Below are 19186 nucleotides of genomic sequence, written 5' to 3'. Positions count from 1 at the left end.
AAAGTATAATAATTATAGGAAACCTTAACTAGTTTTTCTTGCTAGGACCCAAGGGTTGTTGCAATTGAGTGGCGTATTAGTAACCAGAGTCTTGCCTTGGTTTTGCTTCTGCAGAAATTCACGTGCATTAGCCACCAGAGGGACTGTTCTCTGCTAATTTGACTCACTTAGCTATTTAACTAATTTAGTTCATCCTAATTAAACTTGCTTTCAAGCCAAAAGCATAGTTGTCTTACTTATTATAAGAAATATACCTGCGGAACAGGCTAGAATTTGCTGATGACTGGTCAGTGCATTTTTCCTGAAATGCAGGGCAGTCTGTTAAGAAACCGAATATAGATGCAAAGGTCAAGATAAAGGAATTGGGTAGTTTAATGACATCATTGCTGTATGATATTAACCAAGAAAGGCAAGTTGCTGAAAGGTCTTTCCATCAAACTCATCAGAAGCCTTAGAATCATTCTTTGGAAGCTTTTAAATACGTTAAAGGATTCTAGTGACTCATCTCACTTTATGAAAGTCCTGGAAAAAAATAGGGTTAGGTCAGGCACCAGTTATAACAATTAAGATTTATTAAGGAAGGTTCTGAATTATACCTAGGCTTACTTTTTTTTCCAGAGGTTTTATTATGAAATTTTTCAAACGTAAAGAAAAGGAATCATACAGTGATCATTTGTATACATACCACCCAGATTCTACTGCTGACATTTTGCTGCACTCTTATATTTGTTTATCCATTCTTCCATCAATCTCTTATTTTTATACATTTCTAAGTAAGTTGCAGATACTAGCATACATTTAACTTTTTACTTCGACATTTTTAAACATTTGAAGTCTCATATACCCATTACTCAGATTCACCAACTGGCTACATTTCATTAATCTTGTTTTATCTCTTTCTCTAACCCTTTTTTTCTTGAGTAGTTTAAAACAGACAGCATATCATTTCACTCACAAATACTTACACCGCTAACATATAAGGATTTAAAATATTATTATTTAACATAACAAAATTCTTCAGTTTATCTAATACCTAGTCCTTGTCAGTTTGCCTTGCTTATCTCAAAAAATGTTTTTTTACATTTGTTTTGTTTGAATCAGAGTTCAAATAAGGTCCACATATTGCAATTGGCTATGTCTCTGAAATCTCTTTTAATTTTGTAACATTCCCTCCCTCTGTTTTTTTTATACTATTGATTTGTTGAAGGAATTGGGTCATTTACCTGAGAGAATTTACATTCTTTATTTGGTTGGTATGTTTAACCAGTTCCTCTTTACTCTTTATTACCTGTAAACTGGTGGTTAGATCCAAATATGTGATTAAGTTCCAGGCCAGTTATTTTGGCAAGAAAATGTCTTGGGTAGTGCTGGTACTTAAAACCGGGCAGCTCATGATACTTGGTCACCCCATGGTTAGTGATACTAAGACCGATCTGTAGGTTCAGATGTTGGAAGGTTGATGACTTCAGTACAGAAGTTTACTATTATGTAATTTTTATAAAATTATGACCATTTCCTAAACAAATTCATTAATTTGGACTTACAAAATGGTGACTTTTCTAATTTGATTATTTCTTCTGCATTTATTGGAAGAACTTTCCCTTATAAACTACTTGGTGACTCTGAAATGCGTTTATTTAGCCACAAAAGCAGGAGAAATGCTTGATTCTGTTTCTTTACCAATTTACAGAATAATGAATTGTTGCCCTACCAGCCTCCAAAAGCTTTAGAGTTTATTTTTATTTTGTCTTTATTGTGGTTTAAAAACATGTAAAATTAACCATCTTAACCATTTTGAACTGTACAGTTCGGTATTGTTAAATATCTTTACTTTGTTGTACAGCAGATCTCCAGAATGTTTTCATCTTGGACAATCTATATCCATTAAACAACTCCCCATTTTTCCTTCCTCCCAGGCCCTAGCACCCACTATTCAACTTCTGTCTTTATGAATTTGACTGTTCTAGGTACTTCATGTAAGTGGGATAATACAGTATTTGTCCTTTTCTGACTGATTTATTTCACTTAGCATAATGTCCTTGAGATTCATCTATGTTGTAGTATGTGACAGGATTTCCTTCCTTTTAAGGCTGAATCAAAAGATTTTTATTTTTATTTTTTAAATTTTGTTTATGTATTTTTAGATGAACTCATGGATTTTTATGTATTTCCCTGTATTTCAGTCCATTACAGTTATTGCTGTTTAAATTGTCCCATCTGACAGTGGGAGCTTCCTCAAGATACCCCCTCCCCATCTTCAGTTATTTTGACACAGCTTGGAGAGCTTCTTTACTTTCTGATACAAGAAGAAGTTTCAGGTTCATCTTGTGCATTTCCTGCCCCAGCCCTGAGTAGGGCGTTTCTTTAAAGAACTCTGGTTCCTTTTAGTATATAAATACCCAAACCTGGGCAACAACATGGGCTTTCTTTTTAACTCTTTCCTAATATCTTAATTTTTAAAATGTTGTAAGTAGACCATGGTAAGAGTGTAACAACAACTGCTGTTGAGATGAAGATGTGGTCTATTTCTCTTAACTACATGTAGGAGACTGATCATCTATGCAGTGATTCAAAACCATTGTTATTCTTTAGAATCACTCTGTGAGCCTTAAAAATCCCACTGACCAGGCCGGGCGTGATGGCTCACACCTATAATCTCAGCACTTTGGGAGGCCAAGGCAGGTAGATTGCTTGAGTTCAGGAGTTTAAGACAAGCCTGAGCAATATGGTGAAAGCCTGCCTCTACTAAAAATGCAAAAATTAGTCAGTCTCATAACCCAGTCTCTAAATAAATAAATAGATTAAAATTTTAAAATAAAATTGAAAAAATCCCACTGGCCAGGCCACACCCCAGACCAATTTTACTGGACTCTGTAGGGGTAGCATCAGGCACCCAGATTGTGCAAAGCTCCCCAGGTTGTTCTGTGTGCGGCAAAAGTTGAGAATACTCATTTAGCAATGAAATAATAACCAAAGTTTTTAAAAATTAAAAAAAAAAGATACTTGGATCTCAAAACTCCCTTAGTCCAGAATATATTGAGTTCCAGACTTTTCTGGATAAACTGTCTTCTACTAACATAATTGAGGCCTTTAAAAATGTGGGAATCTTATAATATTACAAATCTATAGTGAGTGTCCTGTTTCTGTTTTATAGACCTGGACAAGCACCAGACTCAAGCAGACCGAGGGCACAGGTGGGTCAGCATGTTGCCACCTTGAAAGAACATGATAATTCTCTCAAAGAAGAGGTAAGTAGCTAAACTATATGAAGTTTTCCCAATCGCAGATGTGGACCAGAGGGCAAAGTTAGTAATTTTTACTTAAAAAAAAAATACATCTCCAGATGTGCAAGTTACTAATTTGAGGAAATGTTATATTTGAAAAAAAAAAAAAAAAGACGATAAGAAAAGTAGTAAGTGAGGTTTTGTGGTTGGTTGGTTTTTAACTTTCTGATCTCAGGCCTTCTGCATAATGTTTTATATAGGAATTCATTTTCCAAGAAATATCGAGGCATCTTATAACACTCTGTTTTTCCATCTCCACGCCATACTTTAGAAATACTGTGTAGTCATTCATGTCAATTCAGCAAATACGTATTGATCCATCACTGTACACAGATATCAGCCCAGATCCATTGGAGGGAAAGGGACAAATGAAATGTGGCCCTTCCTTCTGGGGTCTGACACCATGGGATGCATGTAACAAGAAAATGGCAAAAACATGGGCTTTCAGGAAAGAGAGCCAAGCTAAGACTCCTAGAGAACGCTTAAATGACAGGTTTTTGATGGTGTGAGTTGCATGGGGGCAGAAGCGACAAGAAAGGGTTGCCATGAGCCAAAGAACACACTGCGGAGCCCAACACATATTCAGGCAACAGAGCCATCCTGAGGCCGAAGCGTGGGCTCAAGTCTGGGGATGGTAAGAAGGAGCACAAGAGGTAGTTTCCTGCCATGCTGTGCAGCATCCAATGCCAGGCCAGGGAGACTGTGTTTAGTTTCGTAGCTTTTGAAAAGCCACTGGAGCTTTTTGAATAGAGCTGTGATAGGATTTCTGCAGTGCCTTAGGGAACTTCATGTTTGGTTTGGGACTGAGACATTGAAGGAGAGAGCCCTGCAGTGGTTCAGGGAAGAGGAAGAAGGGTCCTGATTTGGGAGCTGGTGCCAAGAGAGAGTTTGAAGATGAACAGAAAATGGAAATGGATGGAGCAAGTTCCCAAGGAAATTGTGAAGGGAGGAACCAGAAGCCCAAGTTTAGAGCATGTCCTTTGGCATATTCTGTCCTCATTCCCTAGAAAAGCCACACCAAGGGAAACAGCCTTTCTTCTAGGTTGAATGTCTTGGGAATGTGTCTTGCTTCAAAGCATGTTTTTTCATCCTTATACATAATATAGAATTTTCTGGCTTTGATTCTTTTTAAGGTGTTTTAAAAACTATTATTACCATGCTCATAGTTCAAGGATTATATATCTGCACCTTCTGGAGACAAGCGTTGCTGCATCTGTCTTAAAGTCACATACCCACGTAGCTATGCCATCTAAAGCCTCTAGCATTGCCCCCCAGCCTTCCAGAGCACCTTTAGTCCTACTCAGACACCTCTTTACTTGCCGCTCCAATTACGACAGTAGCAGGACTTTTGTTTTTTAGCATTTCAAAATACATATATTCAGTAATAGGACGGACCCACTAATCCCATGCGCACAACCCAATTCACATGTGTTGTTACCATTGCACCGTATTTGTTTCAGACCCCTTCTCCTCATGGTCCACCTTTCCCTCATCTTCGAACCCCACTCCCTTCCTCCTCCTCGTGTCCTCCCTCAACTTCACCCACCTCCTCTCTCTTCTGCTCTTTCTCTCTTCTCCTTCTTCTCCTCAAACTTCCTTCCCTTCCCCTTTGCTTTAGGGGGAAGAAATAAATTTTTAAAAAGATAGATACAGCCCCCTGTATGCCTCTTATAGATTTCACGCCCCTTTTCAAAGATAACCTAGATCAATTCCTTCTCTGTTGATGAATGTAGATCTTTTTTGTTGTTGTTTGTTTTTTTGAGACAGAGTTTCGCTCTGTTGCCCAGTCTGGAGTGCAGTGATGATCTTAGCTCACTGCAACCTCCACCTTCTGGGTCCAAGCGATTTTCCTGCCTCAGCCTCCCAAGTAGCTGGGACTACAGGCACATGCCACCATGCCTGGCTGATTTTTTTTTAATTTTCAGTAGCGACAGGGTTTCACCATGTTGGCCAGGCTGGTCTCAAACTCCTGACGTCAGGTGATCTGCCTCCCTCGGCCTCCCAAAGTGCTGGGATTACAGGTGTGAGCCACCATGCCCAGCTGATGAACGTAGATGTTAAGAAAGATATTGTTTGGGTTTTATTGTTCCTTTGATTTAGCACTGTCTTATAACATCATTATTTTTTATACTTGTTCACTGCAAGTATATCACATCTCAGGCATTTTAAGGGTAAAATAAGTGTTGATTGGCTGTCTTTTGCCATCTAATCTTTTTTTAAAAAATGGTATTGTTTATATTAGAAAACATGGTCCAAGTCCCAATCAATCAATCTACTCATAATTTTTCCAATAATGAGAGGGGGTGCTGTCCAACTAATAACTAATGAATCAAATTATATTCTGCCTCCATAATAGATCTTTGTTCGTTTTTAAATCATTGTGATCTCACTTTAGTGACAATCATAAAAATTACCAATACATTAATGACAAAATCTAGCCTTAAAAATGGAAGTAAACTGGTAATTTCTCATACAGTTAGGTTGTGGTTGAAGAAATGCACAGCCCCAAAGAACAATATTAACAAAATGATGCAAGCAGGGCAAGCTTGTGAACTTAAGGATAAAATGCTTTTGTAAGTCCTAGAACTGTTTTGGTTTACGTGTCATCCTTTTTCAATTAGTAAAATAAAGTGTCTTCGAGTTGTTTCTGTGTATTGAAACCATGTACGCATTTAGTAAATGCTAAGGTTAAATCTCTCTCTTTAGATAAAATCTTGAAAGTAAGTGATTTTCAAAGTTTAAAAAAGCTCTACTAGAAACTACTTTGTTAAGAGTCTAATGAAGCTCAGAAATACTTACTTTGATCTCTTGGGTAAATGGCTAATTAAAAAGCCGCATGTAAATGATGTTTACCTGTGGGTCCCTGTGCTGTCAGCGAGTCAATCCCTTCTCTTGAGTAAATACATCATCAAAGCCACAGAAACTCAGATTATGTCCCCTGGAGACCAGATAAGGTCCGCAGTGCCCGCATAACCTATTAGGCAATTACATAATTGAGCTGCATGCTTTTAAATCAGAAAAATTCGTAATTACTTTTTGTAGAGAAAAAATGAGTTGGGTGCTTCATTAAAATACAAAATGCCTTAATATTACTTTTCTCCCAATGGATATCTGTTTCCACCCTGGAGAACTTTGTCACAGCAGAGCAACTTGCTGGTGACACTCATAGAGTAGATCGGGTCCTGCCCTCACCATACACACAGACCAGTTTTATTCACCAGGAAGATGCTTTCCCCAAATGCTGGACTGTTTTCTCGTTCTTATCTCCTGCATACTCATTTGCTGGGTCATATAAATATCTTCCCAATTTAAAAAAATTGCTGCACAGATAAAATCCCTTCATTCCCTTTAACTTAGAACTCAAGTGATGATGCTTGCTCTTTAAAGACCAAGAAATTACTTCCAGTGTCCAAAAGGAATGTTCTTGAACCTTGAGGAAGAGTCAGTTAAATCTGCATATTAGGGGAAAATATTATCTGCTGTCCACATCCATGATTTTTAATTATTTTACTTTTCTGTGTCTGTGTTAGTAACACTGGTTTGCATATAGAAGGGAATTTAGTTTTGTCAGGTGCGTTTGCATTCGTTTTCTCTTTGTATTTGTACCACAAATAGCAGAAATTGGATTTCTTTAGAGCTAGCATATGTTTTCTTTTAAAAACAAGCATTAAAAAAGTCTTGAAATAGTAAGATAAACAAAAAGAAGAAAACTGGTCATGATCCTACTATTCTGCTATTTATATATAACCCTGTTAACATTATGATATATGGTTTTTAATATTTAATATATTTATTTGGGAGGCCAAGATGGGCGGATCACCTGAGGTCAGGAGTTCGAGGCCAACCTGGGCAACATGGCAAAACTCTGTCTCTACTAAAAATAGAAAAATTAGTCAGGTATGATGGCACGCACCTGTAATCCCAGCTACTTGGGAGGCTGAGGCACAAGAATTGCTTGAACCTGGGAGGCAGAGATTGCAGTGAGCCGAGATTGCGCCACTATACTCTAGCCTAGGTGACAGAGTGAAACTCCGTCTCAAGAAAACAAAAAAAAATTCAGTATGTTGAAAAACATAGATTGCATTATTTGTACACATCACCTTGTTTTTATATCCCCATATGCTTCAAGGTGAACTCTCTTTCATACCATTACATGTCCTATTTACATCATTTCAAATGGCTTTCTAGAGGTCCCCTGTCTACTGTCACTTCAGTCATTTACCTGTTGTTCAACATTTGTTTCTAATTTTTCCTCTAGTAAAAAAGTTTAGAAGAGTATCTGTGCAATTCAGATTTTACAAATATCTATAATATTTCCTTAGAATGAATTCCTAGATGTAGAATTATTAGGTCAAAAGGTGGGTATATCTTTCAGGGTTTTGCTATGCATGGCCAGATCTCACTCTAGAAGGGTCATCAGAGTTACCAGCAATGGATGAAAATATCATTTCTCTGAGTTCTTTATGAAATTAGATACTATCAACTTTTTTTTTAGGGGCACCAATTTGAGAGATGAAAATGACATCCAATTTTTTTTTTGTTCATTTGACCTTTTTATTACAATTGAGATCAAACTTTTTCTCTACCTATTTATTAGCTATTTGTATTTCTTTTTTCATAATCTGCCAGCTCATGTTCTTTGCTCATTTTTCTATTAGGTTAGTAATATGTTTTCTTATTGACTTGCAAAAACTTTTTGAATATAAATTTGGACATTTTGTTGCAATATTTTTAGCAGTTTAACTTTTGTCATTTATTTTTCTTAGTGGTGTTTTGGACATAATGTCGTTTCCATTAATATCTTCATCTGTCTGTTTATATGTTTGAATATCACAACCATTAAATTTTTGGATATAATTTAAGAGTCAGCCTAGATCATTCTTGGGGTTCTAGACATAGCAAGATTAATACTTAAACTGAACACGGAGGAAAATTCTAGTAGAACTGAGCTAATAATTAAAGGAAGAGCACTGTGGGTGTAATTCGTTGAACGATTTATCTGCCATAATGTCTGAAATATGGAGGAATCAACATCAGTCATTCCACAAGTAGTGTGTGCCCTGACATTTAATTTCCAAGCGCTTTCTCCTGACTCCTGGGAAGGCTGAAAAGTGAGAGGGTGGTTTGTTGGTATTGACTTAGGCTTCAGACTGCTGAGAACAATGAAACAATCTCTAGTTATCTCTTCTGGGCTCCAAATGTACATGATTCAAAGAGAGCCTTTATTAGTAACAGGTAAGTTGAAACCCATGCGCTGTTCATTCATAAGCACTATCAGAAAGCCTGTGGTAAAATTGTTGTCTGGTGATATTTTTTCAGAGAATTAGCGCCAATTTGCAGAACCCATTCAGTCCCAGCATGAAATGTAATAAAGCAACCTGTTAACTCTTCTCTGAGCTTCTCTGTGGGTTAGTGTCATCAGTCTCAGATTGCAACCTTCATATTGGAGGTTTCCCCTGAAATATACTTTTCTGGACCATCTGCTAACAGTACATCTTGAGAATGTGTTACAGATGTTTTCCTGACTGCAGAAGTTGTTTTTGCCAGGCGCGGTGGCTCACACCTATAATCCCAGCACTTTGAGAGGTTAAGGAGCACAGATCACCTGAAGACAGGAGTTCGAGACCAGCCTGGCCAACATGGTGAAACCCCATGTCTACTAAAAATACAAAAATTACCCTGGTGTGATGGCACACGCCTGTAATCCCAGCTACTTGGGAGGCTGAGGCACAAGAATCACTTGAACCTGGGAGGCAGAGGTTGCAGTGAGCTGAGATCACACCACTGCACTCCAGCCTGGGCGAGAGAATGAGAGTCCGTCTCAAAAAGAAGTTGTTTTTGACTAAAAATCTATGACCTATTCTTGTCTCTCCTTGTCTCAGGCTACTTTTGTCTTTGTCCCTGCTTATCATCTTTGATGAATTATCTATAGAATTATCTTAAAAGATATGTTCTTTTATAAACATTTCTATCAAAAAAGTAACAGAAATCCTGGAGATAAGTATTGAGTAGTAAAGATAAATGGGATAAAATACAGATAGTCCCAGACTTCCAGTGGTTCAACTTACAATTTTTTGATTTCACAGTGGCGTGAAAGTGATAGGCATTCAGTGGAAACCATACTGCAAATACCCATACAGCAATTGTATCTTTCATTCTTAGTATAGTATTCAGCAAATTACATGTGAAAATCAACATTTTATAATAAAATAGGCTTTGTCTTACCCATCCATAGGCTAATGTAAGTGTTCTGAGCAGTTTAAGGTAGGCAAAACTAAACTGTGATGTTCAGATGGTTAGGTGTGTTAAATACATTTCCAGCTTACAGTTTTTTCAACTTGTGGTGGGTGTATTGGATGCATTGGATGTAACTCCTTCATAAAGGAGCATCTGTATACAAAATAAATTAAACTAGCAATGCAGTATGCTCACCACATTACTTACCTCAGCATGGAAAAGAGGGCTCAATGTAGAACCACTAGCAATGGCGGTATTCTTATCAAGCATACAAGGACTCATTGGAAGGGTGTTCATGGTAGATTCCAGAAGCAGGTACAGTGCAATGGTCCTTGTATGCAATTGGGAGAAGGGGCATTGATTGTAACCAGCCTTGACCTGGGCTTCAAAGGCAGGACCCTATGCCTTCCCCTTAGTCTGCAGAAATGGGGATACTGAGCAGGTCATCCCAACAGAGTTATCACAGTGGAGTGAAATCCCGGGAGTAGTTTCTAGAAACAGAGGAAAAGCCCCTAGTCACTAGAACTGTACCACAGAAAGGTCCTGGCTGCAAGGCTAACTTGACACCAAGTTCTTTGGCCAAGGGGACTAGAACTCCTTAAATTCCCTTAATCGGCTGTTCCAGCTCCTAGGGTAGGCCATGGGTCCAGGAGGTCAGCCAGTCCTAGGGAGGGCAGAAGGCAAGAACTCTGCAGGGATGTCAGGACTAAAGGCAGTTGCCTTGAAGTGTCTGAAACACCAAACCTGCAAGGCCAGACCATCCATGCTCTGCTTTAGTGATTCTCCCCGTCAGCGTGTCTTCACCTTCTTTCATGTTAACAAGGAAGGTTATTTTTCCCACCTTGTTCACTGGGTAGTTACGTTGTTACCACTTCACTCTTGGACTAAAGATGACCTGTGAACATTTGTCCAGTTCTGCTCTTCATGTTAATTTTAAACTCTCATGTGCATTTCCCACAATTGGGTTGGACACTACCTAGTATTTACTGTCATTATCAGATAGCAGTTGGTCACCACCACCACCACCACTGAGGTTTCCTCTCCAGCTACCTAAGGAAATCGCCACTTGTCAATAGGAAATGAGAGAAATGTACACTCTGGCAGCAGGATAATGTGATCAGTGGTTATCTACTGAAAGTTTAACTCTTGTTATGAGCATATTTTTATTTCTTGGGGGAAAGTACTGACCTGAAAATCAAGAGACATGGCTACTACTAACCCAGGTCCCGTGAATTGCCCCTTTTTCTCCACCTCTAAAGTTGGCTCTGATAAAAACCTGTGTCCTTATCCTTGCTCAGGACACATGATGTATATAAGTAAGACAATGCCTTTGAAAAAAGATAAGCAATGTGGTGGGTGAGTTCCCCCAGATCCCCAGCCAACTTAGAGGCAAAGTGCAGACCATGTTAGTACTTGATTGAAGATTGGGATTTAGAATAAGGCAGTTATCTTTTTGCTCAATGCATCCTCTTCAGTTACAAATTTTTCTGCAATCTTCTTGTTTAGGGGAATTGTATGGGTCATTTTTAGGAGGATATGGATATTGCAAGGTCACATCTTTCCAAATCTCTTTCCCAGTTCAGAGTAATTCTGTCTGACATGCCTAGAAAATAGGATTCATGTAATGACAGAATAAATTTTTCCTTCAGAAAGGAGGTCTGAGGCTCTACCATTTGTATATATCAAAGGGAGGATAAACCTGCCCAGATTAACAGAGGTAGTCACATTTCTTATACATACTTCACAAGCAGAAAAACATTTCTGCATAATATAAGATTCAGCCCTCAAAAAGTGTATTATTGTGAGGGTAACTTGCAAAGAATTAGATTATAATAGAAAATAACCAGGTGTTATTTATCTTGACATTTTAATTTTATTTAAATGTAGGAAACAAATTAAATCCTAAGTAAAGCTTAACTTAAAATTATATTTGAAGGCTATGTCTTTGAGACCAAGGGAAATGTGGCTACAGTTTTTTATTTCTTTCTGCTTTTCTTTTTTTTTTAATACTGTAGGCAACAGCATTATTGAGAAAAGCCCTTACAGAAGAGTGTGGCCATAGGTCAACTGTTCACAGTAGCGAATCATCTTGCAGCTTGTCATCTATTCTGAATGACAACAATGGAGTAAAGGAAGCCAAACCTGCTGTATGGCTCAACAGTGTTCCTACAAGGGAACAAGGTAACTATTGTTAAAATGTGTGTCCACAGTAAAAAGGCATTCAGGATCATCATCTTGAGGTATACCTATAGACTATCACTGACTATATAATACCTCTGATTTTAATATGCATAATATGTTATTCGTTTTATACCACCTTCCAATAAATACGTATGTTCTTTAGTCTAACAGGAATGGGAAATCTAACTGTAAGTCTGTAGTTCTAGTGAATTTCTAATAAAATAAGTAGGAAGAAATTAGGAAATCTTGACAAAACTAATCACTTGTCAGTAGATAATTTTTTTCCCACAAAGATGAAGATGATTCCATAAAATACTGTGAAGTTTTTGATATCACTTAGTAGAATTTGCTCATAATTGTAAACATACCTTTTAGTTATAATAGAACCTTGTCAGTGTCCAGTTGATTAAGAATCAATGAATTTATGCCCCCAAAATTTAATAACCAATTTTGAGTACCCAGAAACTGTGATTATTTTAGCATTACTGCTAAGACATGCCATTTAACTGCTTTAATGGTTTTCCAAGACAGCTATGAATTCCTCAGGAATTGCTCGAGTTGATGTACAAGTGCAGGATGTGAGACTCACTTATTTTATGTCTCACCCAAATTTGATAGATGTCAGGGCAAATTATTTTGCATGAAAGCAACATAGAGTACCTTAATTTAATTTTATTTTTAAATTTTCATTTATGAGATACCTTAATTTTAGAATAGGTTTCCTTTTAGGAACAGTATTATTTCAGACAAGAAATACATTAACAACAACAAAAAAAGTGAACATAAAAGGAATGGCAATTAAACATCCAAAGGATCTATTTCTTAACTTTGACATGTATTTTTATTACTATACAATCAATTTTTAGAAGTTTCAAGTGGCTGTGGAGACAGGAGCAAGAAAGAAAATGTGGCTGCAGATATCCCAATCACAGGTAAAGCTATGGTTGTATAAGAGTTTGAAACACAGAATCTAGCATTATTGTATCATCAGAACATTTTTGGTTAGTGGTTTTTGGACCCTACTAAGAGCAAGTGTATTTAGCTACTGCATGCTGGAGCAGGAGATTAATCATAAGGGCAGAACGTAAATGCTTATGTTAACATAAACTGAGGTGGAAAATCACCGTGTCTATTGAATTCTTCCTCAACATGTTATATATTTACATCTGTAACATCCTCCAGCACGAACCCTTTCAGCACCTGCGTCTGTGCAAAAAGGTCCGTCTCCCTGGGGAACACCCAGTCATTACATAGCAAACTATAGATGCATCTGATTTTAGTCTTTTTTTTCCTGTTGTAATTGAGTATGTATATTAAAATAAGAGCAGGAAATTTAAAAAAAATGCCAGATAGGAAGCTTGCATTTGCCTCAGTTACAAAGCCTGTCTGATAATTTAAAAATTGTACCAATCAGGCTTCATCAAGACCTATTAAGATTTCTGCACATGTATTAGGCTTTTTTAGGTGGAATCTGAATGATATCATTATTTTTTTTCTTTTTAGAATAGCAACAGCAGCAATTAGTATTCTGTACAGAGTTCTATTTGTCATACATCTGAATTTACTAGTACCTTATTTTGTAAAGTGGTGTACTACTTCATTATAAATTCAAAGATCTGACTTTAAATATTTATACAAGTAAATACACCATTGCACCAAGGTACTGAGGCATGCATCTGCATATGTGGTAGTTTTGTTTTTGTTTATGAGCAGAAAAGAATGACTTGCTTTTATGGTAGTGCAATTCCTGGCATGATGATTAATTTTTTAAACTCATGTTTCTGTGATGAACTCTGGTTTTGAAAACGGAGTTTATGGTAGAACAATTATTGAATATATTATGCATCCAGATAATATTTCACTCCAAAATGCAGGTGTTTTTTATAATTCTAAACATTTTCCCCAATGATGTGTTTATTGTGTTCTTAGTTTTCATTTTCAGAAAAATCTGGTATGGTTTCCTGTTATTTTTATTAATAAAAATATAGATGATCCCAAACTACAGATAGCCAAGAAGTTATTGGGATGCTTTTCCCTTGCATTTACTTTTGGATGCAGAAGTATCTAATGGCCTCTGAATTTATTTCAGTTAAAATTATAAAAGCTTATTGAGGAGAAACCAGGAAATGACCTAGTTGTTCATTCTTTCTTCTCTTTTCACTATTCTTTACAATCATCCCTTGCTGGGAGTAGTTGACTCTCCCCAAAGGTAATGCAAATGTATTTTCTCATAGACTTTCTTTATAAGAAAACCGATAGTTAAGTACCAGGGTTTCAAATCCTCCATTATGCAAAAAGATGTGCAATATGCCTAGAAGCAAGCTGGGCTATTTGCCATTAAGATTTTAAAAGAAATTGTAATTCTAACAACCTGCCATTGATTAATCAATAGTTGGCAATTTTTAAAAAATGCATTGTGCCTATTTTGTGCCAAAATATTAGACATAAAGAAAACCTTTGGAAATTAAAAGAAAACTTAGCAAAGCCGTATACTTTGTTAAAGTGTTGCTGTTCTGTCCTTGCCAGTGCACTCTCCCCACCCAGGGACCTCCCGTGAAATTCATGTTTAAGGGCCTCATGCACCTTGGCACTACTAATACTGTTGCTCTGTCCATCATTGTGGCTACTTTGGTCTCTAAGTTCTTGACTATCATCCCTTTAGTAAATGTTTGTGACTCTGGCATAACTATTTGGGAGATTTGGCTTTTGATAGAGTAAAGCAAGTACGTAGTTTAAGATAGAGTCTACCTGCCTCTTTATAATAGTTCTGTTGGGGTTTCCTGTTTGTGTGGGTGCATGCTGGTTGTGTATGTATGGGCTGCATTCCTTCTAGAATATTCCAAAGAAAAGAAATATTGCTAGGGGTTGAGGAAATGTAGCAATTGGGCTGGGGCTTTGGAACGAGCCATCATTGTTAGCTCTTTTACTCCTTGCTCTGTTTCTCCACCCTCTCTGAGCCTCTGTATTGGGAAAGCAGACATACTGCCCAATAGAATTATCTTAAAGTTTAAATGAAATCATTTATGAAAGTGCTGAGCAGATACTAGACACTCAATTTTATCTGTGATGTATAATAATATTCATGTGAACATTATTAGAGTTCTCGGTCTTCTGTGCTGGCCCCCACAATCCCCAGCATTTCCATACCAGCTATGAGGAGCCTCACAAAGCAAACTGAAAGAGGAACAGAAGTAGGGAGAATGGGGGTGCAGCATGACAGAAGTGCTGTCCTGAGATGAACCCCCAGAAGAGTGGACACTTCCAGTCTGTTCTTGTGGACCTGCATACCTTCCCTGAGTTGTGGTAGCCACTTGGGACCAGGACCCACACAAGCACAGTGCTGCTGCAATACCTGCAAGACAGTACTTCCCGATGGTCCTGCTATGTTAGTTTCTGCAAGAAATTGCCACTTGAGAACACAATTGAGATTCAAATCCAGAAGGATGTTTACATTATCAAAAAGGAATCTCAAGGAGAGTTTGATGATACTTTTCCAACTTCCACTTAGTCCCATGAGGAAATCCGCTGAGAAAAATCCCAAAGAGTTGCTGAAGTACTCCTGAAGATCTCATTAGTCAAGGCCCAGACACCTCTGCCTGGGGGTGCCTATGTGCCCTTAGTAACCCCTATGACTCACAGTGGAAGACATTGTAGGGCACCAGGTGGCAGACCTCCCCTGATGTGTCTGCTGCCCCACAAGTATTGATGAGCTAATGCAGCATTTCCCAAAATGTGTTTTTGCAATGCTCCACTCAGAAAATACATCAATTAACACATATTTTGTTGTCAAGCCCTGTGTGATCCTTCTCTCTCTCTGCAGTACGCATAATGCATAGAAGCATAGTGAAGACTTAGAAGACTTTCAGCAAAGGAATTGTTTTAAAGTGTGGTCCTAGAGTTTGATATAACTTATTTTTTTGAAAATGGAATTCTTCCTAACATCCAACAGAATTAATGTTCTGTGGAGCATGCTTTGTAAAATATACACACATATATGTGGAACACTTTTTAAAGCAGTGAGTCCAGTGGGGGCACCAGTTTTCTCAATACACTAAAATTATCTTCAAAATGTTCCTATGGTTTCAATTTGTGGGAATCTCCTTTGTGGGTGGGATTGCTTTGTAATGAGATTTGGGGCTACTTTAGTGTAACTACACCCAGATGTTATGACTGACAGCTGCTTATTACTGCTTTTCCTTGAATTGACGAGGAGGTTACAATAGTAACTAAAGTAACTAAAGGTGCTGTCCTTCAGTGTGGGGTCCTTCTGTGTGTCTTTACTTGCTTTTTAGCCATTTCAGAAGAAGTATAAGAGAAGACGTGGCTGAGGTGAAATCTGGGAAGTCACAGGAGGTTGGGGGTGGGAAGCTGTGAAGTCATACCTTTATCAGAATGAGGGGGTCCTGGGGATGTTTAACCTGGGAAGTGCACAGTAGCTCTTTAAATATTTGAGGAGCTGCCATATACCAGGCAGAATATTGAGCTTAATCATAGAGAGTCGCTCAGTAACAAAACAACTTTCTAGCTCTTCATTTCAGCAAAACCAAGTTCAGTACCTTCCAGGTGTGAGTGCTTGAACCATGGCAGGAACCATGACTTTTTTTTTGAGACAGGGTCAGGGTTTTGCTCTGTCGCCCAGGCTGGACTGTATTGGTGTGATCACAGCTCATTGCAGCCTCTATCTCCTGGGCTCAAGTGATCTTCCTTCCTCAGCCTCCCAAGTAGCTGGGACTACAGGCATGCACCACCATGCCTGGCTAATTTTTGTATTTTTTATGGAGATAGGATTTCACCAGGCTGGTCTCTAACTCCCGAGCTCAAGCAGTCCGCCTGCCTTGGCCTCCCAAAGTTCTGGGATTATAGGCATGAGCTACCTTGCCTGGCCCTGTGACTTGCTAAAAGAGGCATTTTGGAAGGAATTCTTGTTTCTGTGACCCCTGACATCCCTTCTAATAACAAGGGACTGTGCTTCTTACTCTGTGCTAAATGGAATTCAGTGTGCCAGCATTCTCGTATCTTCATTTCCTTTCTCATTTGCTCATCACCCCAAATGGAGTTTATCTTGGCCGAGGGGCTCCTCCTTAAAGGGTCAGCTATCACTTTGAAGGCATCTGCCTTGTTAATCATTATTATGGAACATGCGAGTTTTCTGTGTTGAGATTTACATAGAAACTCTCCTGGACACACACTGCTGCCCCAACTGCACACACAGAGTCAGTATTCCATAGCCTGTATGATCTGTTGTTGTGAATATAATCTACCCCTTTTATTAGTCTAGTTGTTGTTCACTAAAGAATCTGGTGGAAATCAAAGATGAATTTTTATATCTCTAAATGTATGGTTTTCTGTATATAATTAGATGTATTGATATGATATATATTAGTTATATATAATCATATATAAAATCCTTAATTGTATTAATTAATATAATTAATACTTTTACTTGGGCTGAATCCTGGGATACCAGGGACCACAAAAGATGGGATTCCTGCCCTCACTAAGCCTCCCTCATCTCTAACCTTCACAACAGTCCTGTAGGGTAAACATTAGTACTCACCCTACAAGTGGTCAAACAGAAACTTAGAAAGGTGTCTGCTCAAGGCCGTGTAGCTAGTGTGTTAGATTTTGAATTGAACTCAGACTTTGGGATTTGGGTCCCTGAACTTCTTCCATTTCACTGCCCTACCTGTTTTATTTTGTTTATTTATTTATTTATTTATTTATATGTTTTTAGATAGAGTGTTGCTCTGTGACCCAGGCTGGATTGTGGTGGCATGATCTTGGCTCACTGCAACCTCTGCCTCCTGGGTTTAAGCAATTCTCGTGCTGCAGCCTCCTGAGTAGCTGGAATTACAGGTGTGTTCCACCATGACTGGCTAATTTTATATTCTTAGTAGAGATGGTTTTGCCCTGTTGGCCAGGCTGGTCTCAAGATCCTGGCCTCAAGAGATCCACCCACCTTGGCCTCCCAAACTGCTGGAATTACAGGCATGAGCCACCATGCCTGGCCTACCCTGCCTCTTTTATTTTACCAAAAAGACAACTGCATCAGGATATCAGGATCAATTAAACGTCAGTGTACATTATAACAGAAGATGAGCATTGCAAGGCTGCTTCTGAGAGCAATGATAAACAAAGATTGCCTTTTCTTTCTCTTGGGTTAGGCCTGGAGAGGTGGGCAGCTTGCAAGGATTTTCAAATGCGGCTTGTCCCAAGAGGTATGCCTTTTATAAATTAGGGCAAACCTGAGCCCAGCTGGGCTGTTGAGAAGTCAGTTTCCCTGAAACACTTCCTGACCTAATACTGTAGGTCAGTTTCCTGAAACACTCAGGCCATGAGGAAAGTGGTACTTATCTAGATTGGGAGAGAAAGTCTGTCTTTTGAACTACTTATGTCTCCAAAGTGAAAATTCCCCACATTGACAATTTTGTTTGTATTCACACTAAATTTACCTTTCAGCATTAAGTGAGTTTTAGTTTCAGCAGATGATGCAACTATGCTAAATGTCATAAAAATCCAGCACCTAGCACAGTATCTGGCACAGAGTGGGCACTTAATTTGTCAAATGAATAAAAATAGGGATATTAAGGAATTTTCTTAAATGCTTGTTAATTCAGGACAGAATACTATCTCTTTCCATCATTCACTCCACCAATACTTTTCCCACCCCACGTGCCCATCCTGGCAAAACTAGTCTCCTTAAGCTCCATGTGAAAAGGGCTCTCAGCTTTTATCTCAAGAAGATTAAGCCTCTAAGAATGTCCATTCAGCCTCTCATTCTTTTGACACCAATTCTCTTGGTCAAGCTGTGTTGAAAGTGGTTCCCTGACTGTGCCATTCCTCATGGATATTCTTTGGCAAGCTGAAATATGCAAGGTAATGCTGAGACATCCATTTAGACTCTTTCCAGTAGGTCAGCATAGATTTAGAGGGTGCCACTTGGAGTTCTAGGCAGTGCTTCTCAAAACATGATTGTTTGAGTTTTACATCAATTTGGAAAGGGGCTGGAAAGATATAAGTGGCTAGGTTGTCACTGGTGACTGGATTTATCCTGAGAGGAAAGCACAGTGGCTTAACACCGCAAGTACTGAGGCTTTACTGAGACTGCTTCACCTGTCCTGTCCCAGAAGCACTTTCCTGACAAGAATCGGTCAAAACATGTTATCTGTTGTCCCTGAGACAGGGAAGCCCAGCTTGTGTAAAACCAGAGGAATGCACCATATGTTGCTGGATTGTCCATTGAAAGTCCACGTGGCCGTCTCTGTGCCAGGGGTCAGCCCGCTGGGCCTTCACCTACGGAGCCTGCTGCCTGCTACTTGCAGTAGTAAAACATTCCTCATTATATTGCAGGGCAGTGCTGTTTATTTAACATGGGCATTAAAGGATAAAAGATACCTTTCTGAAGTGTCTTCCTGACTGGATGCTTCTGTGTTCAAGGAGATGAACTCATAAGTGCCAAGAGAAATTCTCCCCAGTGGTTCATT

At 38.5% G+C, this 19186-nt stretch overlaps 1 protein-coding gene across 4 annotated transcripts in view; it reads left to right on the top strand.

Annotated features, from left to right (window-relative positions):
• The window catches only part of KIZ (kizuna centrosomal protein), a 113144-nt gene that overhangs the window by 66644 nt on the left and 27314 nt on the right, over window positions 1-19186 (top strand). For all 4 annotated transcript variants that reach the window (XR_010342097.1, XM_012463438.3, XM_012463440.3 and 1 more), the window contains 3 exons: window positions 3155-3248; window positions 11537-11702; window positions 12569-12634. Coding sequence is in view for 3 of the 4 variants with exons in the window: in XM_012463438.3 (XP_012318861.2) it covers window positions 3155-3248; window positions 11537-11702; window positions 12569-12634 (326 nt within the window). In the remaining variant the exon portion in view is untranslated. The remainder of the gene's footprint in view (window positions 1-3154; window positions 3249-11536; window positions 11703-12568; window positions 12635-19186) is intronic.

This window comes from Aotus nancymaae, unplaced genomic scaffold, assembly GCF_030222135.1.
Source record: "Aotus nancymaae isolate 86718 unplaced genomic scaffold, 86718_ANA_hifiasm-v0.15.2.pri h1tg000001l, whole genome shotgun sequence".
Lineage (NCBI taxonomy): Eukaryota > Metazoa > Chordata > Mammalia > Primates > Aotidae > Aotus > Aotus nancymaae.
Note: the sequence above shows the minus strand (reverse complement) of the source record. Positions and strands in the feature narration are given on the sequence as shown.